Consider the following 25,904-nt stretch of genomic DNA (forward strand, 5'->3'; position numbering starts at 1 on the left):
AAAGTGGATCCTTGTTAGTTCAATAATTGGACTGATTAACAATAATTACGATGTTTTTTGTTTTTTGTGGCTGCCATTTAATAAAGATATTACAGGATTCGGTGCATACTTTTACTTGCAAAAGTCTAGGCCCAGTTTTCTTAGACAAGAAAACAATTTAGTTTGAAAACAAATGCCTTGATTGCTAGTACACTGACAAATGAACACATTCAAACTAAATCAAAACTTCAAGACACATCCACCTATCACTCAAATATCTTTCATAATAATAGTAATTGCATCTAATCCAACTGAAAATGCTAACAAAACAAACACAAGATTTAAAACTTCTCATAAGAATATTGATATCTTCCTAAAGTCCAACTGTTTTTGTGCACAATACTACTATGTAATATAGTTCAGGTATGTTGGTCATGCACACATTCTAATGAATTATTTATGGAAAGGTATTCTGATCCATCTTCAAAACATAGTGGATAATGGATTAGTGATAATTGTGACATAGAGCCAAGACAAGATGTAGAGTCCATTTTGGGGAACTACAAACCCAGGAGTTCAGACAGTTAAGATTCAGGGGCCTTCATTCATTCTTGTGAAAAGTGATTGAGAATGGCCTCGTATTAGACTTTTCAGCTATGTGCTGGGGCTATACTGCCCTCCAATGGTCAAAGTGAGACCAGCATCCTCCATCAGCTTGTGCATCGCCAAATCTCAATGCAGACAAACACACACACACACACCTTGACATAAACCCTAAATTGACACAAATGGATATAGCATTCATTGTTATTTATTAAATCATGTTTTATCATGCTCCAATATGCACATTCACCTTGTTTCTCTATATACCTCAATTCTATCATCCAAGTCCCTATGGAACATATGAGGCACCATCAAATACGGATATTACATATGTGAGCTGACCAGGGAGCAAAACAGACTGCAGGACTAGGGGAGTGAGTGGGCCAGACAGACAGGTTGCAAAAGAGAGAAAAAAATAAGAGACAGGGGAAAGAAAACAAAAGTAGAACAGAGGAGACACTTCCTTTCCAACAGTCCTTGTGGAACCGAGGGGTGAGAATGGCTGACAATGACATGTACAACAAGAAACCGACAAAACAATAAAAATATATATATGGTGAGGAAGGGAGGGGGGGGGGGGGGGGGGTGCAACTTGGAAAGAGAACATGGACAGGGCCCAAATGGGACAGATCTGCAGCTCTCATACAATTGGACAGCCATAAAAAGATCAGAAGGCAGGTGTCTGTTCTCTATTACTAATGAAAGAAAGAAAGATGGACGGATGGAAAGAGAGAAGGAATGAAAGAAAAAGTGCTGTGCCAATGGGAAGGAGAGATGGAGAGACAAGCCATCTCCCCATATGGGAATGTAAGTGCAGCGTCTGTTCAGAAGACATTCTGCAAAACACGGCCTCTCCTCTGCTCAGAGGAGTGCAGCTCATCAAAACTCTGCCATCTCTCCTTCTCTCTCTGTTTCTCTCTCTCTCTCTCACTCCACCAGAGCCTAAGCCGCAGAAAGAATGGAGGGAGTGGGGGCCTAGAAAACAAAAATAGAAATTCTTTAAGATGCATCTGGAACAAAAGACCCCAAAAACGGGGGAAAGTGTTTATTGTCTCAGAACGAGATCCAATGTTTCTTTTTTTTCTTTTTTTAGGTTTGTTGGTCTCAGTCTGTCTTTCTGTATTGTTTTTTGATGCGGTGGGTTTGGGCTCAGAGAATAATATGTTGAGGGTTAAGGAGAAGAAAGTGTCTCTGGGAAAGCTGATTTCCCGACAGGCAAGATGACGGAACGGGAAGGGGCCCCTCTGTCAAGAGTTAGGAAGCATGATGGGATCAGCTGAGACTCTGAAAGCAGCTATTATGGGGAAACACCATGGATGTGTCCAAACATTCCCGCTTTTCCCTCCAACTGTACTGTTCCACTTGTAGAAAACTTGGAAGATGTTTCTTTGTTGTTGGGAGGGCGATTTCACATAAAGATTTTTCCACGTTCTCGTTTTCATTCTTTCCCCAAACCACTCAAATCAGTTCTCCTTTTACTGGTTTATAAAATACACCACTCCAAGTGCTTCATATTACCAAGTAGTAGAAAATGGCCCAAAATATGCTTAATGGTATGGATGATAAGGCCTCTTGGCCTCAGGCCATCTAGTGTATTGAAAGGTTACTTTTTTTATTTTTTTATTCTGGCCCACTTCAAAAACATCCCACTTTTCAACTGCAACCAGCAACTCTATAGCTCAGTCTGTCAGTTGACTGGTTGATCAGGCCACCAAAATATCCAAAGTGGTATGTGGTCAAAAGAAACTATTGCAAATTCACTCTGGTTTCTGTATAATCAAGTGTTGAAGTATTAAAAGAGAGGAAGCTAACAATTCTCTCTTTATTAAGAGCCTAAGCAACGCTGGTAATAGTAGCTGGGAAAGAATCTTGTCTAGAACCCCATAACAACCGCTGAAAAGAAATAGGAACTTAGCACTGAATGGTTTATATCCTCCTCATTTTACCTTCTCACAGCCAGACCAAGATCCATTTGCTTCAGGGTAAATTATTGCTATATCTTTATTTTCTGCCCCGAACAACCTCAGTGTTTTACTCCAGGGAAATTTTACTTTGGCAAACAGAACTGTTTACTTTAGTTAAACTGAGCACTAATTCAGTCGGTTTGCCTAATTAAAATGCGGCAACAGGGGCTTTTTATACAGCAACTAATTGTGCTGACACGGGGATGAGACATGTTATGCATTCACTACCTGAGCCTGGAGTATACACACACACGTAAACACATACATAGACACACACCACACACATACACACTGTATACTCTCCACTATGCATGCACACCCACAACAACCACATGTACACACGGATACACACAATATCCCGCTATCTTCCTCCTTCATTGAGAGGGTAGATTTGCATGCAGAGGTAATCAGTAGGATGTCTACTGGGGAATATCGGGTTTCAGGAGGATGCGTGTACGAACGCAGAGCATGTCCCCTGTTGAATAAAATATAATAATTCACTTGTTTACCTACAGGTGCTTTTAATCTGTGTGTGGTAATTAATCTTGTTATTTATCTCCCAGATAGGCGGGCACACTGTAAAACCAAGGCATCAGTCAAAAGGGACAATCATCTTGTAAACAAGTAAGAATTGTGTTAATTAAATGTTTCATTTAATGAGTTGTAAAATGAATTTCTTAAAACAGATTATTAATAAACACATGATAATGTGTTAATAAACACATGAATGAAATGGACATACAGTACTGTCAGTGATAATCTGTCAGTGTAACCATTTTCATTGTATATCTTTGGCTCAACTAAGTTAACATTAACTACCGTGTGATTGTAAAGCAGTACTTATAGTAACAACACCATAGTTGCATAGGAAATGCTATGTAGGCACCCTTCATCACAGTCCAGTGGTCCAGGTTATTACTCAAGTGAAACACTGTATGGGTTGGTTAGGCTTTCAATGGGTAAGTGGATGTTAACATTGATCTTGTCTCAAAACGCAACCTTCAACTGCTCCTTTGACAACATCCACTCATCCTTCACATCCCTCCTGTATACTTTGCCTTCTTACACTTTTGTAATAACTGATACCGCTAACACTTAATATCATTTAATTACATAACAATTCCACTATAACTCAAAGTTTTTACTATAGGTATTGCTTTGTAATTATATGGTACTTAATGTAATTTTAATGTAAAGTATTGTTTTTTGTTACATTTTCAAGTTTTCAAGGTCCATTTTCCAATGAAACAATGTCTCATAACCTTTCCCAAGTCTGTGAAAGTGTGATAGAGAAAAGCCAGAGGAAAATTTCCACTGTGCTTCCACATTTCCAAAGGGAAGAGAATTTGCCCAGAGGAATCTCCTTTGCTTGTTGTTTACTGTGAAAGGCCGACGAGTACTTACACATTAGCCACCCTCATGCAATTTAGGTCACACCGCATAAAATCGTAACCAATTACAGTGAACTGTGGCTTTCCTCTCTCGCAAATAACGACAAAGAAATTGAGCTGTGTGTGTGTGCATCTATGATGGCGTAAGAGTGTGTGTGCTATGCTAGTGTAAGTATATGTGTGTGTCTATCTGCATTTGTGTGTGTGTGTGTGTGAAGGGATAGAGGAGGATCTCTGTCACAGAGAGCGGAACATCACCCTGACACTTTCCTTAATGTAGCTGAGGTCTCACTTATTCTAATGACTCTCTGACATTTTGGGCTAACGACCGTCACCATTAGGCTTAATTGTATGGGGACGACCTGGGAGCTCAGATGTAATGAGATAGAGTATAGTGAAGGGAATGGTCAGGTACTTAGATCTTTTTTTGAGGCAGGGGTAGACACTAAGATGTGGATATACCTTAAGAGCGGACTATAACTTTCATCATCATCTTTCGTACTGGTTTAGTTGCTCAGACTAACCATTGTTCGGCTATATGACAAACAAGGGAAGATTACTTCTCTCAAATGTTGTCAACACACCCTTTTGTGGTTCTACCCACTGTCGCTTACTGCAGAGGTTTCTAATGATGTGTTATAACACTATTGTGTTTCTCCCTTTCCTTTTCTGACTCGAGGCGGTTGGAAAAAGGAGAGTGTGAATTCACCACGGTCAGTGTCGCAGAGAAAAAGAGGGTTTTTCCCAGGGAAAAATTACCTGGACGTATTACCTTTTCACACGTCTCCTCAGAGCTGACAGGCTGCTAAAGCAAAGGTATTTTATCATCCAATTTCAACAGTTTTGTAGCGAAAATGTGAGGAAGGAGGGGTGAAAATGAAAAGGGGAGAGAAAGAGAGAGATAAAGAAGTATTTCCGCTTGGAGCTAAAACTCACAAAGAAATGGCCTTTTGATTTAGCGTTCTGAGTGGGGCACACCCACTATCATATCTCCACCCAGTTAAAGACAATTATTTGTTCTCAGGGAACTGAAGTCCCATTGGACCAAAGCAGTTATGAAGTATAAGTATAATTGTCAAACTATTTTGTGTTGCGAGACTCTCTTCTGCCCAATATAGTTTTTCTATCCAAGGCATCTCTAACAAAATACGATGATGCGTGTGCGCATATGTGTGTGTGTCTGCGTGTTGCTACCCTAGTGGGAGTGACCCTGAGGTCAGTACTGGGGTCAACTGTGTTTAGTCTGGAGGTTCCCCTGTAGGAGAGGAGACTCCAGCCTTCCGCTCACACCACTGCCACAGCGGCTAGATTTATAGCCATGTGTCGTCTAGGCACAAGCTGCAGACTGTGTGACGTCTAACAGCACTTGCACTCACAAACACACCTACACAAAAACAGATCACACACACACAGTGTGGTGCGTGCACGTACAAACATACTGTAACCTGAGCTCTCTCTCATGTACTCATAGAAACATTCTTTCATGTACTGATACAGATATATTTAGGTTGTTATTCTTCATTTAGGCTGCTCTTAGTTAGGTTGATTATTATTCAATTCGTTATTTGGATTATATATATTGTTGACACAAATAATAACTCATTTAGTATTAGAACCTATGTATTAAAGGTTTGGATGGGTCACTGGGAAAATTGCAAGAGGAGTAGGACCAAATTATTCCAATGTACCTCTAATTGTTACAAATGGCAAATTAACTTTGCCATTTGCCAAGAACCAGACCCTGTCTCTATCCACCAGGGCCAGCTTCACCTCCAGCCGTTGCATATGACAGCAATTTCCTCAAGAATCTGCAGCAAACGCGACACCCCTCCTCAATGTTACCACCGTGTACTAGCCACTCGCAAGTAAACTCATCCGTGTATGATCTACGACCCTGACAAGGAACCAGCAGACCCCAAAGACAGTTGTGGGGCATGTTGGTCAGCCGCTGAAAAGATTTAAGGGCACACATACAGGCATAGCATTCTCATATTATTTTAAAGTGACAGCTATTGACAGGAAGGCCTACAAAAGCAATGTTTCCAACTAATTTTGTATCTACTCTTCATAAGCAAATGGACTTGGTCTAGCTTTGTTTTCTAACAGATAGAGTCGGGGGGGGGGGGCATTACACATTGTCACACACACACACACACAAATGACACAGAACAACTCGACCACAAACCCCAACAGCATGCAATTATTCCTGACATGTCTGACATAAACAGCTTATCATCTCAGTCTCAGTCCTGTAAACAAACCTCTCTTGTGATCGACCAAGCTGACTTAATCTCTCGCTCAGATCTCCAAACAAGAAATGAGAAGAGGCCACACACCACATTGCCCTTAACACAGCCGCCGTCCACGAGCATGAAGCAAAAGGTGATCCAATGTGAAGGTTAAGAGATTAGACGTTGGGCTTCAACTATCAAAGTAGACAACTCAAGGAACAAAAGGTCCTTGAAAAACTGATCGGCGCACATAGCCCCTTCAACTGGTTGGCGAGCGTCTCCTCGGCCTGTCTCTGTCGGCGTGTCTCTGTCGGCGTGTTGCTCCATGAGAGCGTGTTGATGGAGCTGCATCGATGTTCAGATTAGGACACGCCTCTGTGATCAAGTGCTCAAACACTAGATAAGAGCGACAGAAACACCCTTTAATCCTCTCAAAGTGTTCTCCAACAAGGGTTTGAACAAACAGGAATGGTTCAGCTGTGTTACGGTTTAGAGATAGCTAGAGTATAGCCCATTTCCGTGCCTTACCAGCAAACATAGCAGCATGCACCTACAGTGATTGACCAAGTGTATTGCATGGTATAATGTAACCTGAATATAAAATGTATTCAATGTTTATCGATTCACAAATCACCCTGGAGGAACCTTATTGGCTTCTTGTGTTGTCACCTCCAGGGCACAAGTTGGTGTTGGAGATCTTGATTGAACTAACTCAGATTAAAGTGAAACCAATAACTAGAAAAAACATGATATGCTGTTACAAGTATTCCATTTCATTCTGATCATTTGGTTTTGAATGTTTTTACATTGTACCACTCACACATTTGAGGCATAAAATTGTCCACGGCCTGTATTTTAGAGGATCGAAAGATGTTCTATCCTTGATAATTGACTATAAACAACCATGTACCCTCATGTTAAGAAAGTTCAAAGATAAACTGTGATTTCTATGACCTCTTTGTGTTACTGTGTGTGTTGTCCTCCGATGAAGAGTTCAACTAGTCTTTGTCTCCCCCTGTTGAGTACGACTAGTATCTAAAAAGCAAAACAAAAATTCCTGCTAGACCTGTGAAAATGAGGTGTATCGGGGACAGTGTATGCCATATCAATGACTGAGGCCACTACCTTGTAATTGTCACCAACGTTTGACCATAATCAAAGTCACCTCTCAGTCGTATACTGAACTTTTAAATTAACGTTAAAATACACAGTACACAGATACTTGATATTCACACTGTATTGAGCACATATACATACATTTATCCCATTACTTTTCATTACTAAACACAAACTTTCCTCTTGTTGATGTCTACTCATTCACACGTCACACTTTATTTACCTAGACCAAGGTTAATTAAGAGGTGAGTATAGCCTTCGTTTTGGCCTCTAGAGGGCCCTGTAACATCAGAACTGCATGAACAGCCTCCTCTGTATTCTGGAGTTGAAGCACCCACACAACAATCAACAATCATTTTTGATCAGATGTCTCAGGGAGATCAAATATGTAATTCAGGGGAGCCTGGGTTCAACCCTCACCCCCCCCCCCCCCCCCCCCCCCCATGTTCCTCCACTGCATCTGATGTGTTACCCCCATTCATTCATCATTCATTCTTATCCATCTCAGATATATTCACAGCAATTTAGTCAAAACAACACTATAAAAAATATATATATATTACAAATTATGATATTTAGTCCAAAGTGTGAATGAAAATCAAAAGAAATATACCATTAGCTTTTACTTCATCCCAAATGCCATTAATGACAGTTCGACAACACTGTTGTGGTAGTAACATTAAATGACCACAAGAGGGCGGTGTAATGTCATTTTGAGGGAGTCTCGAATAAACGGCATGATCAAGCTTGTCTGTTCTAAATTCTGTTGTTTTCATGGGAGGCCAGTGCCGAGCAGAAGACATGAGCATACAGCATACAGCAATTATTATTATTAGGCTACCTAAAATAAAAACAGGAATGTCTTCAAGATTATCAAGATTTTTCAGAAGGAATTAGCTCATCTATAACAATCAATTACGATACGTTTTGCAACAACATCTACCTGAGTAGCCTACAGTCACATGACTTTCACTAATCATTACAGATCAAAAGATGATAAGTATATCTCTATCTATAATGATTGTATTTGCAAAGTGGCCGACCAGACATACTTAACCAGTGGTGTTACAGTAATGCCCTTTGTGAGTTTAGAGGGTCATTTAAATTAGATTATTGAGTTATCCCCTCAAGTTTGTTGGCCTGTTGTAAACTACACTGTAATTAGCCTACAATAAAATTAAATGCTTGCCAAGCAGCTTATAGTTTCGGGGATAAGCTATTTCAAACTATTGCCATGGCTTTTGCATTCTTCACAATGTCCTCATAAAAATAGATTGACCGTGTTCGAAAGTATGGAATACGTACAAAAGTATAGACAAAAGAAGAAGAAAAAACGGAGAAGCCAGTCGGTCGGGGGTCTTCAATTAGTAAAAAGGATGTAGTCACTCGGACGGTGACAGTAAAGGTGACAAGTCCGGACTTTGATTTATACAGTATGGGCCACTTTTCTATCCAAAGAAGCATTCAGCTAGCCATTGCAGCCCACTCACAAAACCAAATGTGTTACGAGAATGTCGTCATCGCTTCCGCCCTGTTCTGCGCTCTCCCCTTCTCCCTCCCCCGGAGTCGGTGGTGAAGGGCTGCTAGGCTGCCCGCACAATCCAACATGGAGTAGCGAGAGATGGGGCTCTAGCGGGGCCACCCCTCGGTAACAGCAACGCGCATTTAGCACTACGGAACTTGGACTGTCACAGAATTTATCATCTAGGCTTTCAGAATGGAATTTTAACCTGTCTATATCCACCACAGGAATATCAACTTTCGAGGCCACTGTGTTCTGTACACGCAACTGGTTGGCTCGCGAAGAACAGCAGAGAAAGGAGGCATCTATTCCAGGCGAAGACTGAAGCAGAGCTACAATCACACAAAGGCTGGGGAAAGATATGCGGAATTGAATGGATGTAGGAGATAGGTGCTAAAAATGACGGACAAAAAGTATGCACCCGCTTTGGGATATTATTTTCGGTGAAACGCGAAAATGATAGAGGAAACACACCCAAACGAGTAAGCACTATGAAAATGTTTTTTCTTCCAGAAAGGTATCTCTAGAAGTTGTGGTATGTGATCTATAAGACAGTCATATCTTTAGAGGTGGCAGATCTTATTTTATATAATGCATTTGCACGGTTTGGTTGAGATTGTTTTATGGAATGACAACTGATATAAAGGGGGATTTAGTTCCCCCGCCTTGTTGTAGCCTACGGATTCTGTATTCTGGAGAAGGGAAAAGAGGGGGAGCGAGGCATGAGCGTGGGTGGATCGGAAACATTTTCTAAAGAGATTTGCAGCGAGGCCTTTACAACAGGCCTACAGAAGTTTAAAACTCAGGCGAACTACATGTAGCCTACATTACCAAATACGATCACGATGTGCACGTTTCGTAGAATGCAGAAGATTTTCGAATAAGTAAGAACACTGGCATGGATACCTGCGAAATCCAGTTAAATATGTTGGCTTCAGACTGCGGGGGAAGTCTTTCAGGATATGTGATATCCGATATCCCCCATCCGCCATCTCTTTTCTGAATCACCCTCATTTGCATACCGCGCTTCATTCATAAAAACGCCAATCGAGAACGACGGGTTGAAATCCAAAGGAGGCTTAGAATTTGTAGATTAATGTTAGCCTTCCCTTATTTACATATATAGGCTTAATGGTATTCTTCCATCTAAAGCTAGCCTTAAAGTATCGAAATATACATTCAAACACAGATTTGGTGATTTATCGAAAGTTTACAAATTCAATTCTCGACATTGATTCAATAAAGACGGTTAAATTACGCTGACCCTCAAGAATAGCCTAGCCTATATGGCGTCTATAGTATTCGCTACTATTGTGAGGATATTGTCATCTGAACCAATTAAAAAATATTTTTACATTTCTCCTATTTTCAAATGTATTGTCAAACATCAAATATCTTAAGCAATATAATAGATTGAATCATTTGCTTTTCTGTCATAGGCTCACGCATAGGCTACTCTGCAGAGTGCAGGGAGAATGCCAGTAGGCCTAGTGCAAATTGTTGTCGGTAGAACGGAAGGGCAAGGGAGAGGATGTTTGCGCGGTAGTCGCATGACGCCTGCTCATTCATAAAATCCGTAACCTTCAGCGCTTCCCATTCATGGCTACTGCGCTCAGCTACCTTGTCAAGAGGGCACATCATTCCTCTGAAAGTATTTCAATGGGAAACGGTGACCTTATATTCACTAGATTGTTGATGACGTGAATACAAAGCGTGTGCATGTAAGAGAGGGTATTGCAAATTCTTGTGAAAACATACATCTGAATATGTCGTATGGTTCTTGGAAGTTTGTAACAATCACCCTCTGTGTTGTTGTGTTTGCCAAACAGTAGGATCAGCTGAATCTCTTGTCTCTCTCACACACACTCACACACACACACACACACACACACACACACACACACACACACACACACACACACACACTGGAAGTGGAATTGATTTTTTTTGTAGCATGGTCTCCTATTGAACCATGTGCTCTGTACTATCAGTTTTAGACCGTGATGTTCAGTGACATTAAGCAGAGGTCAGAGTAGGTTAGGCAACACCAAGCAGCAAAATGTTGATTGAATCAACCTAGATCTCTGCGCACACTTGGAATACATATTATTGTTAACAGCTGTATTTCACACCCACTGTACAAACATTTAATGGCTTTCACTGACAGGAGACAATCCATGTGAGTTCCATTTCAATCCAGAAAGTGAAGTTGACGTATGTTTTGGGTCAGGGGAGGCAATATCTTCTAATACCAACCTTCTATAAACTTCGGTAGGCATATAAACAGGTTTTTGATTGAGTTGGCCTACCAGATGAACATGCAACCGATTTAGAATGACCTGCCTCAAATGTTACCAATAAGGCTAGGGTAGAAAACCTGTTCTTAGAAAAAGTCATAAATGTAGTAAGTGTGTCAGTTGAATGAATTTCCAGACCACTAAGTTCGAGAGTTAGCACCCATCAGGTTGTGTTTAGCCCCCCCCCCACCCCCCCCCACCACCCCCCCCCACCCCCACCATGGGGAAGTTATTCACAGCCAGGGCACCTTTTCACTGGTTGCTTTTTAAAGCATTTATATCATTCATATCATCTAAGACGCTAAACAACAGCCTCGGATAGTCGGCTGTTTTCTGAGGAAGGCTATCTTATCAGCAGACTAGGCCGGATGACCAAGTCTGGAACAAGCCTGGTATTCAAAATGGTCGGGTAGGCCAGGGTGAGAGTCTATTTGTGAGAGTGCAAACGAGTGGGATGCGAACTGTGATGGTGTGTGTTTCTCAGCGCCTACAAAGTCATTGCCTAAGACATTGAGTTATCAAAAATAAATACAAAATATGGCAAATACATTGAAAATAGTAATGGCCTCCAGTGCTCATCTCAAGTTTGGCCTGTTTCTCTAGGAGTGAAAACTGACCTGAGTCTGTGGTTTGTGTAAACATGAACCTGGCAGGTGAACCCTTGAAAAGCCTATAGCATTCATGGTCTGATAACCAGTGAGTTGGGATTTAATATCTGGCATGTCAGCCCAAAGCTAGCCAAATGTCTGCAGTAGATTGTGAAGTCAACTATACTTAGTTCTCTGTCAAGGCAGCTCTTTAATACAAGTATTTTTGGAACTGTGTTACTAAACAGTCTGCTTTTTTATGCAGGCTACTGTGTAGAAAACACAGGAGCCATCATGTACATTGGAGGAGGTTTCTCCTGGCTCTACAGTTGGCTGTGGTGAACAGAATAGGGAAACAATTGTTTTTACACTGACTAGTTGGTTAGTAACGTCCTGTGGGGTGACCTTTGTTTACCTCTGTGATGTTAACTATCACACACACACACACAGAGCTGCCTGGACAGAGGGTGGCCAATAAATAACTTTCCCTCTGGGGCCTAAACTGTCAATAGTCCTGAATGAACTTTCCTTTTCCACCCCCCAACCTAACGACTATTCATCTTGCTCTCTCTTTCTCTTTCACTCTCTTTATTCTTTTTCTGTCCCCATCTCTCCGTCTCATTCCCTCCCTCATTCTTTCTGTCTGTCTGTCTCGCTCTCCTCTAACTCCCTGTCAATTATAATTGGAGCTACTGACTATTTCATGGTGCTAGATACAAGAGCTGGAGGTAGGACAGTCCCTAGCTCCACCAATGATCTGAGTGTGTGTTTGATGCACTGTTAATCTGTAGCTATAACCATCTCTACTATGTCTCAAGCCAAATGACAAATGGCTTAGTAGCATCTGACATGGCAATTTCATATCCATAGACAACTCCTGTGGTTTATGGGTGGGTTGGGGCGGAGTGGCCCTTATCAGAGGAAGTGAGTCAGCTCTTATCACCCACGGTTGGTCTGTCCCCTATACTGCCCTTATTATCACAAATAGGCTGGATTCCAAGCCTGATAACTTCTCCCCTCTTCCCCCTCTACCTCTAGTTAGTTCGTGTAGTAGTGTTAGTAGACAGGCTGGAGTCAAGTATTTTTGGGGGTGACCTAAAAATGCGGGGCACGTTGCTTGTGTAAGGAGTTGCCTCACCTTTGACTGTGTTCTCAGTGGGGTCGTTAGGACTACTAATGTTAACCACTGTTGGTGAAAAGCTCCATAACAGTTGTGTAGGTCTAACATGGTTTTAACGAAAAAAGAATCTTCATGAATACCTTGAAATGAATGGAACATGACGCAATATGGAAGGGTCGTTACTAATTACCCAGCCTTTCAGACCAATATAAAAACAAACCTAAAGCACCTGCAAAGCCTAGTGAAGTTTGATACCGGAAAGGCACTAAGATAACAGATTTGAATTCAGCCACGCAAGTTTCTTTGTTTAGAATTGACTTTGCTGCTCCAAAGTGTCTTTGTTCAAGTTGAGAGTGGAAAGTATGCTGTGTGGTGAGTTAGGGTTTGTGAAAAGCCTTGAAAGAAAGGAAATCGTCATGATTACCCACGCGCACAACGCCAACCCTACCAATGCAGGCATCGCACCTGTTCCAGCCCTGTAGCTAGGTCGGTTGGTCTACCGTACTTTCAAACATGTTCTTAATAAGGAGCTGCGGTGTAGCCTGAGAACAAGACAGTTGGGTCATGTGGGGCCACATTTTGTTCAAGCAACATAGAGAATGTGTCGTGATGTCTATGGATGTTGCCTGCGAGACATTTCTGTTTTCACAACTCTCCCTGCAAAAAGAAGCCAGTAATAGTACAAGACTGCCTGGTGCCTCCCCCACCAGGGGCAGTTGTCACCTGCAGGCTATGTTATATAAGTGTCTGTTGGAGTTTGGCCCTGGCAGAGGGGTGTGTTAGTGTGTGTATCTCAATCTCCTCACTGCGACTGACATGAAATGCATTTGGACAATTTGAGTTTACACGTCAGTCTCTCTGTTTTTCCTCAAGCTTGTGAATGTGTGTAGGTGGGAGGAGGTGAACCTGTTCTTCCACTTGTGTGTGTGTGTGTGTGTGTGGGGGTGCTTGCTATCAAATCCCTGTCTCAAAAGTAATTATATAACACTTCTCTTACTCACCCAACCACGCACAAACACACTCGCTCTCACACTCACTGTCAATTGCCATGCCGCTGTAATATGCAAACAAACTGCATCCTGTTATTGTCAGAGATCATTCATGGTTTGTGCCCCTAGTCATCGTGCCATGGGGAGGGTGGAGGCACTCATGATCATTCTTGAGAATGTATTGTGTTGTATTGTGTTAGGCTGTATTGACTCGTGGTCCGCTGGTGTATTGTTCAGCGTTGTATCCTCTGATGTAATCAGATAGACTAAACTCTTGTGGGGATAGGCCTCTAGTCTGTTCAGTTAGTCATCAGTCCTGAGCACGTACACAGACTCTACCCTATGTGCATGCTGTTGTTGAGGATAATATTCTCCCCTCCGTGTGTTTGTATTTGGCTCGGTGTGTGTGCTTTGTGTGTGTGTTTGTGTGTGTCACCATCCGCATGCAACACCTCCCACCTTACCAAAGTGAGGATCAGACCGGAGTCGTGACTTGAGACGCCTGCAAACATTCTGTCACAGTGCTAAGGCCATAAGACTAGCAAACTCCGTGTTCCATCACCATGGGGATCTGAAGGAGTAGGTAACACACAGTATCCAACAAAAACCTTAGCACTTTCGCCCCCCCCCCCCCCCCCAAATTCCAGAATTGCACATGAAGGTCTGCATGGAGATGCACATATTCATTTCCATTACTCCATTTCGTCATTCACCCTATTTTTATGTAGGTGGGGGTGAAGGTGTTAGGTGTTGTTCTCATGGATCTCCTGTGTGTTTGTGCGAGAACAATGTGTTTGTGTGTGTGTGCGTGTGTGTGCGTGTGGGTGTGTGTGTGAGAGAAGAGGGGAAATTGGATGAGATTGACATTACAGTAGGGTCTCATGGATTTTGGCCTGTTTCTATTCCCGCCCTGCGAGTCGGGGTCTAGGGGATGGAGCCAAATCACACTCAAAAATCAGACACACACTGGCCCTCTCTAGTACTGTTATTGAACAGAGGCTTGGGTTGCCATATATGGCTGGTTTCTGGCTTAGTAAGCACTACAGAGGAAGCGGGGTGTGCCAAGTGGGCTGTTTGCATAGCAAAGTCAAGTGAATGTTGAGAGTAAACCATCCGCCAGCGCTGTCCTCCCAGTCTCTCCCTAGCTCTCCGTCTTTCTCTTTCACCCATCTGTCCATCTCTGCCAACCTCTCCCCCATGGAACCTCACTCGCACATGGGTACTAGTCCAATATCTGGCCAATGGTTGTTTCCTGTTAACCTGCCATTACTAGGAGCTGGAAACCCAGAACAACTTATCATTTACCCAAGAAGGACTGATGGCCATCAATGTCAATGGAGGCATGTAGTAGTAGTAGCAGTAGCAGCTGCCCATTACACTGACGCTAACAGTCGTGCCTTTCCTCCCGCCCCTCTCCAGTGACAGCTACATCGTGCGTGTGAAAGCAGTGTTGATGACGCGAGACGACTCGAGCGGGGGCTGGCTGGCCCAGGACGGGGGGGCTCTCTGCAGGGTCGGCGTGTGCAGGGTCTTTCCCCAGGAGCTGTCCCCCGCCCTCCCCTTGCCCCTCCCCCGTGCCAGCCGAAACCACTTCCTCATCCACGGAGAGCGGGACAAACAGGTGAGCGAGGCGATATGCTTAAGGCCAGCACCGTAGACGCAGACGACCACACGTGAAGACATTCTGGAGCCACACCACCCAAACAAACAGACTGACTGACTGATTCACCCAGCGAAACCAGGGGGTTTTCCAGGTAGCGGGTTTAACAAACTCTGAGCCTAACCCTGAACTCTAGGGAGTCAGATGGCTGAGTGGTTAGGGAAGCGGGCCAGTAATAAGAAGGTTGCTAGTTCGATTCCTGGCTATGCCAACCAAATGACGTTGTGTCCTTGGGCAAGGCACTTCACCCTACTTGCCTCGGGGAGAATGTCCCTGTACTTACTGTAAGTCGCTCTGGATAAGAGCGTCTGCTAAATGTAAATGTAAACTCTGAGTTGAGTTACTCTAAAATGGGAAACTCCGAAAACTCGGTTCGAGAAAAGCTGATTTGAACTTGTTAACTCAACTCGGACTACGTCAACTCTGAGTTAAGCGCGGGCATGAGAACTATTAAAACTATGGAGCTCCGATACTAGGATCCACCATGGCACCCGGCAACAAAAAACGTTGTCCTACTTCACCACACAGATATAAGTTTTATTTCTTGTTTATGGTCAATCTGAGCACATATTCCGGAAAAAAAGCAACACGGCTGTAGCAGCGTATACAATTGCCGTGGGAGACAAACTGCCAACTCAATGCATAATAGCCAGTCCTTACATTGAACATTTAACCCCACTGTCCGTTAATATTACAGGAGAAAAAGTGGTGGACTTAATAAAATAGCATGTTCAATATTTATAATAAATATAAAAACATACTACGAACAGGAAAGACATATTTTGCTTAGGCTATACGCTTGTGATTGTAGCCTCGACGTCACCTTAGTTTTAATCACACTCGACATGATACAAAGTAAATATCAATTGGTGCCTATTTCAACTTCTAGTAGCAGTTTCCCCCAACAGAATGCTTTTCATCAAAGGATGAGGATGATGATGAAGATGACGAAGAGACATTGACTGCTGCCGCAGAAATGGATGCAGAGAATTATGTATGGTAGCTACTGGTAGTTTTCTCCCCATGTACTTTTATTTACAGGCTTGTGTGGAATTGTCAGTTACACTGACATTATGAGAATAATGAATATAAAAAACGATTTGCACATTCTGCTCCTGTTGAACAGAGCATGGATGCAGTATACAGTGAGATTTTCATTTAATGGCAGGTGAATTCTGCATGTGGAACTGTGAAATGTAATGCAATCTCATGCATTCCCAGTTACAAGTAAATGAGTTGCACAAACTGCACCTCATGGAGAAAGTGCCAAAAACTGACCAAGAGATGGTATAAGCCTTCATAGGGTAGAAGAATAAAGGCTAATCTTGAAAAAGATTGACTGGAATACCAGTTACAGGAGGATGCATGGTCACAGGTGATGTTAGTTATAGGAAAAATAGCCTATATGAATATTAATTGTTGAATTTCTATTTTGACCAAGAGATGGTGTACTTAGGGCAGAAGAATACAGGCTGATCTTGTAAGGCTATCAACCTGCCCCCACCTCTCATATGGTAAAATATGGAGTTACTGGATGGAGTCTCAACTTGATGGCTCTCACACATCATTGTGTAACTTACTGTAGCATTGCTAGTCATGTTGATAAGTAAGGGTCAAGATTGTGGTGTGATTAGTTGTTCTTGGGTATAAAAGGAATTGTGAAGCATCTGTGGATTCTTGATCTCCTGAGACCTTCTCCTCAGCTCTGGCTTGTCCTACTCCTTCTTCCTCACCTTTTGCTTTCTATCTCTGGTTTACAATAATCATGGTAGAGTAGGTAAGAGTTAACCTTCATTGATTTCATTCATTTGCAATTTGATTAAATGATTATATTATTTAACCTTACTTTGACCATTCTTGCTCAGATTTAACCCATAGAGTCAAATAACTGTAATTCCATTGGTATTGGCATTATTGGTTCATGTAAATACACTGTTCAGTTTCCCATCTTCCTTCAAACCATAGGGGAATTTCGGTTGTTTGGTCAATATTGATCCCCTACAATCTTGAAATAGATTTGCAGAAACACCAGTTACAGGACGGTACATGGTCACAGGTGAATCATGTAAATTATAGGAACAATAGCCGATAAACATAGTCATTGTTAGATTTATATTTGTAGGCAATGAAGAAGACGAAATACAATTTCAATTATTTGTCTTTATTTCAGTGCCAAAAAGCATTTGGTCAGTCCTGAGTGCATGTCCACGGTGAGTAACATTAGCGATGTAGGCCTAAGGGCTGAAACTGTTGCTAAAATAAATCACAGATTGTGACGGTAAACGGTAAACTTAACCTATGTATTTATCAGGGAATGAAAGCACATCCAATCGCAGTCTTAAAATCCTCTCCCGGCGTATAACTAAGCTAATTCAATTTGGTTCGAGATCGGTCGGCTGAACCAAGAAAGGATCCCATGTCTGCCAATGCTATCAGGCTCAGAAAGTGGGAGGGGATAGGTAGAAACACAGAGTTTGGCATGGAAAACCTGCTAGCGAACAGGTTAGTTTCACGGAGTAAGTTACCATGGAAACTTACCAAAAGGTTTCGTTACCTCTCTTTCTGGAACGGGAAACCCGAAGTATGCCACTTTTCAGGGTTAACCAACTCAGAGTTTTCACTTAACCCGCTACCTGGAATACCCCCCAGTTCCCCGATCAGATCAACCATTACTTGTGCATTGACACTAGCTTTCATACAACTGTCGATAACTAAAGTGTCTCTTATGATTGACATGGCCGCTTGTCTTGGACAGGTGATACTGGAGTGTCCCCTGAGGAAAGATCTGGTCTACACTACGGCCACGCCCACCTTCCACCATTGGAAGGTGGAGGACAGGAGGTGCGGCCTGTCTTTTCAGAGTCCAGCCGATGCCCGTGCCTTTGACCGGGGTGTACGCAAAGCCATAGAGGACCTTGCAGAAGGTACGCTCCCTGTGGGGACAGCCCACCTGGCGTTAGATGGCAAGGTGGAAGCATGCATGATTGACATAACACTTCCAGGAAATTTTTACTTCAGGACCTATAAGCATCAAAAGCTTATACAATGATTTTTTATTTTATTATGCTTGCTTATCAGTTCAGCATTCCAGTCACATGCAGATTCCTTAATGGCAAAAATACTTGATTTGTCATATTTCTGTTCAATAAATAAAACATTTTAATTCTAAGACTTATTGTTTAAATAGAGAAGTTCTGAAGTTCCAGCCTAGAATAGTGTGGGACAGCTATGTAGACCATGGTTCTTATCTAGTTTTGGCTTTGGACATCTTAAATAGATTACCGGTTCCAAAATTAACTGACAACTTCCCATATCAGCAACTTTATTTTTTTAAATTGAAATTCCACTCAACTTCGGCAGTATGTGCGTGCTGGAGTTTGAAATAGGATTGAAACTGAGATGTAAGCAATGACAGGATTTTGTTATACTATGACTACAAACCTGTCAAGAAGCCAGTCAGATGTAACCACACCATCTAGGGGTATATTTCAGAAATGTTTTTGGCAACACAACACAGCGATCAAGGCACTCCTATAGAAAACTCCGATGCATACACTCTTTTTGTGAAGCTGATATGTGGAAAAATGTATGTTGCACCACAACCTTCATATGCTTGTAGAGCTATCTAGAAAAGCCTTTCCTGTGAGGTCCACATCAAACATTCAACCCTGCTGCACGGCCCTGTTCTATGCCTCTGCTTAATCCTGCTCAAACTAACTTGAAAGGGACGACCCAGTCTGTGAAACAACCTGGAGACCTGGACGCAGGACATTTTAAGCTTTTAAGATTTATTCAGACGTGTATGATGTCCATTGTTGGGTGTCATTTAATTATAGTTTAACGCCAGACTCTGGTGTTTTTAAAGTTTAATTACAAAGTAAGTGCACACAAACAAGGAATTTACTTTGGTGATAAGTAAGTCTAACGTAAACCAAATGGTTCCCCAGAAATAGGCAATTGTGGTACTGGTGAGTCATCACCACACTGTGGTCAAGTACATGCTGTGTAATGTGTTGTGTGTTGAATGTGCCTAAATATGGCCTGTTAATTTTTATTTATTTTCTTGCACTATTTAGGCTCAACAACCTCTTCAACGCTCCAAAATGAAGCTGAACTGGGCGATGATGATGTATTCACGGTATGCACCAATTTGTTCTGTCTAAAACAATCGCACATCAACCTGAAGCTCATTTTCTCATCTCATCTTGTTACCGACATACTAGTCCTCCCTTTTATACAGTGGCTTTTAAAGTGTATGAACTTTTATGAAATCATTTACTCTTAAAATGTTATTTCCTCTCCTGGCCTATTTCTCAATAAATTGCCCAGATGACAAAGGTATGAATTTAGGAATCACCTGATGTGAAGTCCTTGTGTATAGAAGCTCGCTCAAATGGGCAGTGTTACAATAGCAGCATGTGCGCTGTGCATACATGCGTGAATACATACACAGGCATGCATGCAAACCGATGCTGTTTGCCCTCCGACTCTCTGTCAGATGCATAGACTCCCCCCATCCCCCCCCCACCCTCTCCCAGTAACCTGACACGGAGAGCGGCAGGCAGGGTCACAGGGTCACTTCCTGAGTCGCCCCTCCCCCACCATAACCAACCAACCCCCCCCCCCCCCTCCCCCTCCCATCCCCCCTTCCCTGGTTGGAACTAATGCAAGCTCCAAACTAGCGTTGGCAGCTGCTCCCCAGCTTACTGGCCGGGTGATTTACGAGAGGAAGTACCGCGTGGCTCGTCTTTGACTTTAACTGTCTGTTAGGGGGCTGGGCCAACAGGAGCACTTTGGAGTTCTGGCACAGTGGCGAGAGAGAGAGAGAGACAGGCTAGATGAGGGGGGGGACGTCTGAGAGGGGCGAGGGAGAGGTCCTCCTTCACCTCCTTAATACTGTCAGTATTACATGACGCAGCGACTTTGACAGTTCAGAGAGGGATAGTAATCTCATACGAAGCACACAGTTTGGTGTGGTGCAGTTGTTTTGAAGGGGACTATATAGTGGATAACCCAGGACTTGTGTTTGTGGGTACGGGGAGAGAGAGAACGATCCTTTTTCTTCCTGTTCCTGTGCATGTCTGCTCCTGTATCCTTCTTCTCTCTCACACACTGTGTTTCCCTTTCATCCCTTCTCATTTCTCACCTTTTCTACCCCTCAACAACTTCTCTCCCTTCCACCTTGTCTCTTTACACACCCCACCAACCAAACCCCTCAATCCAAACCAAGATTTAAAAAAATATATATATACATAATGTAAGGATCTGGGTTTTGAGTCATCTCTGACTCAGGCCAGGCTGGGCCACGATTGAACAGGGCTGTCAGAGAGCGCCGACCGACATGCTGCCATTGGCTCCCGTGTATCCTCCAGGGAGGCGGGGCTTGGAGCGCAGCCTGCATTGTGTTATTTTTAGCCTGCCACTCCGAGGGCTTTTTAAGAAAGTCGAGGGAAACACACCACATAACTATGTGTGGCTAGCTTAACGCCGGCCACAGGGAGGACACACACACTGCGCCTGATTCCGACGTTGTCCGTAGCGTGCAGACACACCAGGGGAAACACTCGCACAGAAATCTGTCAATGAACCCCACAGACCACAGCATGGAGAAATCAACTTGCCACACACACAGCCACACACACACTGTAGCCAGGCAGCGTGCTGCAGCAGCGGAAAGGAAGAGCCATGTCCAGCCTGTCGTCCGGTACTCTCTCTGTGAGCCCCCCCCCCCCCCCCCCAGAGATGGTCCCCCCCTGCCTTTGCCTGTCTAAAATATCTGTCTTAGCACTGCTGCAAGGGCGGCGGGTGTGTTTAGTGTCTGGCCAAGGTTTACCTTGGAGCCAAGCCCTGGGAGGAAAGGGGACAGGATACAGCATGCTGGCTACAAGAGGATCTAGAGAGGAGGAAGAGCTGGGGAGAGAGGAGAGGAGTGGGGGAGAGTGGGGAAGAGCGTGTGTGTGTGTGGGGGGGGGTGTTGATGGAGAGAGCACATGCAGCAAAGAGCAAGGCAGAGCAAGAGTGTGGTGAATGGATGGAGAAATAGGATAAGAGAGGGAAAGATTGGCAGAAGTGAAACACAGCGATACTGTTACTGCACTCACACCAGATTTCACCAGATTGATTATTTTAGCAGATTCCTCTCTTCCCGCGTTTCCGGTCTTTAAAGACTATCATTTTGAATCTGGCATTAACGCCTCAGTGTATCCAGTCAGAGCATAGTCTTGACGCTTCCTGTTTCTGTTTGCCCAATCAGAACACCACAGACAGCTCCTCAAACTCCTCTCAGAGGCTGGACACGTCAATGCAGCTGCTGGACTCCTCCCCTCTCCCCCACCGCCACAACTTCGTCTTGGGACATCGCCACGACCTCCACGACCCCTACAGGTTCTCACCTGACCACTACTTCCAGGATCAGGTATGTCGTGGGATGACAGTGCAGTGGAAGGCAGCATGCGTATGTCGAACGTGAAGAGCACACGTTCTCAGAGTCAGTACTTAGGGTTGAAACCGGATCCCTGTGTGTGTCCCATTATCTTCCTCCTCCCTCACAGTCACTGTCCCGGGTCCCTCGTCACGTCACCTTCCAGGAAGACGAGGAGATCGTCCGCATCAACCCCCGCGAGTGCTCCTGGGGCCACGTGTCCGAGTCCCGCCCGGGCCGCCTCGCCGAGCGCTCCACGGTCACGGGCTACGAGGACTACCGCCACGCCACCGTGCGCGACAAGTTCATCCACCCGGACGACACGGAGTCCTATGTGGACTTCGCCAAGAGCGAGACTCACAAACACGACTATAATTACCCCCTGGCGCCCGCCGCCCTGATAAACTCAGACTCGGACCCCGCCCTCGGACCCTTTGCCGGTAAGGGCCACCTCGACGTCGGTCACGGCTTCGGCTCTGTGGTCTCCAGCCAGCCGCGTCCCCTGCTTCCGGGCTCCTCCTCCAATAACGGCGACAAGGGCCGGATAGGCAACGGGGCGGAACGCGCCCACTGCGAGTACTGCGGAGAGACGTTCTTCCGCACGGACAACAGGCGAGGCGGGTGCCATGACGCCCCGGACCCGGTGCGGGCGTTTATCCGGCGCGCCAGCTGCATGTGGCTGGCGGACACCCTGCTGTACCACTGCATGTCGGACCCCGAGGGGGACTACTCCGATCCCTGCTCCTGCGACGGAGGCGACGGCGGCGGGGGGCGCCTGGGCACGCGCTGGGCGGCTCTGCTGGGGCTGTCTCTGGTGGCGCCGTGCCTGTGCCTCTACCCACCGCTGCACGCGTGCCACAGGGCAGGACTGGCGTGCGGGTGCTGCGGGGGCAGGCACAAAGCCGCGTGGTGACCCGGTCTGGCCGGGGAAAAACACCCCTGAACGCTAAATACACCCCCAACCAAACACCAGCACAGGGGGGAGGGAGGGAGGTAGGCAGAGTGCACCGGAAAACGTAGGGAGTGTGTTCTTTCATCCGGTCAGGGTTTTGTTTTTGTTTTTTTGTCGACAAATTCCAAAATGACAATGGAAGTAAGCTGGGACAGTCTTTGCCTTGAAGATAAGCTCATCCCGTACTGTACTGTTCTCTCTTTCCGTCTCCCTCCCTCTCTTTTTCTCCCTCCCCTCTCAACATAGCTGTCTCTTTCTCTGTTTGCATTGAGAGAACACTCTTTTTCAGGGGGCCTTTTTTATAGCCAACTAATGTCATGTATCACATATGCAGGTACTTTATACTTTACACACTGATTCGGTGTCGAAGAACTTGAATCATCATTTTTTCCCTTGTTGCATTGTTGTGTGTATCTGGATGATGAGGTGCCTGTATAGTTTTTTTTTTATGTTGTTAAGCTACGGCTAGCTCAGATCCTTCTTCCTCCACATTCAACTCTTCAGAACTGACACTCTGCCCCAAGTACTAAAACCCAGCTGAACATCTAGGATGAAAGCCTAACACTAAAACAGTGGTATGATTGTGTGTGCGTGTGTGCGTGCGTGTGTGTGCGTGCATACACAGTGTCTGTGTATTTTCACTGAGCCTTGCGAGGCCATTGTGATGCCTTCCCCACCAGTGCATTATCATCATCCACTCAGAAAACACAGCTACAATCAGCCCATCCAAACAGCCCAAAACACAGTTACCAGCCTACGCCGACCTTCAGAGTTCAATAAATGACCCACCTAGGTTTCATGTATTAATATCCAAAGATAATCTTTCTTTTTGTTATTCATTTAGATGCCATTTAGATTGTCTCACTGAATTGAAACACCAGCCAAAGAGTGCACAGTTTGCTATGAAAGGGTTCACTGAGGATACAAGCAGGCATGGACCTATATGGTATTGATAGAAAAACAGTGACCAGGGCCATGCTTCAATACTGTCCATACCTTCTCAGCCCTGATCTAACACTAGGGAGGGGTCCTTTGAATCACAATGGTCCCATCATGTTAGGTCTGTGATATTAATGTGGGGTGATTTATTGTATCAAAGCAGTGCATAGATCCACTGTACCGACCGGCCCACACAGCAGTTTTTGGAAAGCCCTTTGCAATTTTAGAACCATTTTGAAGATGGAGGATTTGAAGGGGTTAGGTTTGATGCTTTTATGTTGAATGAGTGACATCAAACTCAGTTGTCCGGTTCACATTGGGATTTTTTACAGTTTGTACATTTGACAAGATCGGATAAATCACTGAGGTGTAAGCCACACAAACTGTAAAATGCTGGTGGAAATCTCAGTTTTTAAGGCCAAAGGTACTAACTGTAAAGTTATAAGATATGTTGTTTTATCTTTCTTTTTGACCATCTCAAAGCTGGAAACCGGACTGCAACATTTAAAAGTATTTCTCTAATGCAGTAGATTAAAATGAAACACAGTCGGTTTTCTATTGAGCTCACTGGGGGAATAAAGATTCCAGCCTATCTGCAATGTACAATCAGTTCTATTTTTAGACACACCCACTTCACTCTTCTTTGCTCCACCCACATCCACTGTCTCCTGAGTGACACTCCTGAGTGACAGTGCAGCTGTCCAATCCTGTGTCTCTGCTGAAAAGCACAACACTACAAAATAACAAGTGCTTTACGTGTTGTTCTGTGGGGGATGCAACAATGGTACAACATTACGTTTACACAGTCTTTCCAACTCTAAATCAATGTTATAAAATACCAGACATAGCATAAAGTGTACTCACGCTGAGTACCGTTTTGTGAAAACAATGAGTGGGAAAATGTAATTTTACCAAGCTTTTACTTCAAATGATATGTTGTTTTCTTTTGTACATTCTGTCTGTATGATGTTCGAGTTTTATCACTCCCTTTTTCCACTCCAGAAATGCTACCTTTGTCTTTAAAGGGCTCCTAAACCTTAGACACTTAGATTTGAAAATGGTTTTGTTCAGACAGGGCTGTAGTCCATACCAATTGGTTGAGAAGTGTTGTGCTAGTCTTCAACCTGTAATAATCATCAAACACATTAAAGGAAAAGCTTTCTTCTGTCTGTCCAGGGCAAAAATATATGTTGTACTCACGCCAAAACTATTTACAAGTGCCTAAAAGTGTAGCGTTTATCTATCTATGTATTTAAACAAAACAAAAACTTACAATATGTAAAAAAAAAAAAGAGCAAACATTTTGTGTGTGTGTATTTGTGTATATATATATATTTATACACACACACAAATCCAGTTTATGTTGTACATTTTGATTTCAATTGTTTTGTTGATGTTTTTTAAACTGATTCTAACATGGATGTAGCTCTTGCTTTGAGAAGGAACTGAAAGTACTTTTAGATAGAGAACGATGGCCTGGCCCGGGGGAAGTAAGTCATGTGTGACTTACCTTCTGCCTCCAATAAATTGAAAAAAAACAAAACGACAACAACCGTGAAACCTTGTCTTCATTCATCCTGACAAAATCTAAACGCGGTTATGATGTGATGTACGTCTACCATGCAGACTACATTGCGTGGTATTTGTCTACAATCTCACAAACTAACTTTAAAGGAAACTGGCCCAATGAAGTGAAGTGTGTGTGGATACGTGCTATATATATTATATATAAAGATACCACAAAACTGTATAAAACCCACTTTGGATCTTTAAATCAATTTTGTCTTATTGCTACAGTACTCTCCTTCCTTGGCTGTCTCCACAGTTGGGTCATGTGAGACCTATCATAGAGCTGTTTTGTTCAGTATGTCTGGTGAACCAGTGCTGAAGATGGAGGAGAAAAGGACAGTAACAAAGAACTGAGAATGATCCCTGAAGACTAGGCATGCTTAGCTGCTAACTTGGTTACAAACAATATACCAGTCCACATGTGCAAGCAATTATCTACTCTTGTAACAAACTCAATTCAACCTTGACCGGAAACATATTCTAGCCCCTTCCTCCCAGAACTACATACATCTCAAAAAGTCAGTAGGTGCAATATGGTATTAACCCCTTCCAGCTGTTTACTAA

General features: G+C 43.6%; 1 protein-coding gene across 2 annotated transcripts; it reads left to right on the top strand.

Moving 5' to 3' along the window:
• The first annotated feature begins 8,890 nt into the window (after nt 1-8,890).
• On the top strand, nt 8,891-25,312 carry LOC136943612 (sprouty-related, EVH1 domain-containing protein 2-like). 2 transcript variants are annotated; one of them, XM_067236994.1, is made up of 7 exons: nt 8,891-8,932; nt 9,034-9,288; nt 15,219-15,420; nt 18,215-18,383; nt 19,536-19,597; nt 21,713-21,874; nt 22,011-25,312. In XM_067236994.1, the coding sequence occupies exons 2-7, from the start codon at nt 9,263-9,265 to the stop codon at nt 22,791-22,793; spliced, it is 1,404 nt and encodes a 467-aa protein (XP_067093095.1). In that variant the 5' UTR covers nt 8,891-8,932; nt 9,034-9,262; the 3' UTR covers nt 22,794-25,312. The 2 variants fall into 2 exon arrangements, with proteins under 2 accessions (XP_067093095.1, XP_067093094.1); XM_067236993.1 differs by having other exon boundaries at nt 8,902-9,288.
• The last annotated feature ends 592 nt before the right edge of the window (nt 25,313-25,904 follow it).

The sequence above is a fragment of the Osmerus mordax genome, chromosome 5 (assembly GCF_038355195.1).
Source record: "Osmerus mordax isolate fOsmMor3 chromosome 5, fOsmMor3.pri, whole genome shotgun sequence".
Taxonomy (NCBI): domain Eukaryota; kingdom Metazoa; phylum Chordata; class Actinopteri; order Osmeriformes; family Osmeridae; genus Osmerus; species Osmerus mordax.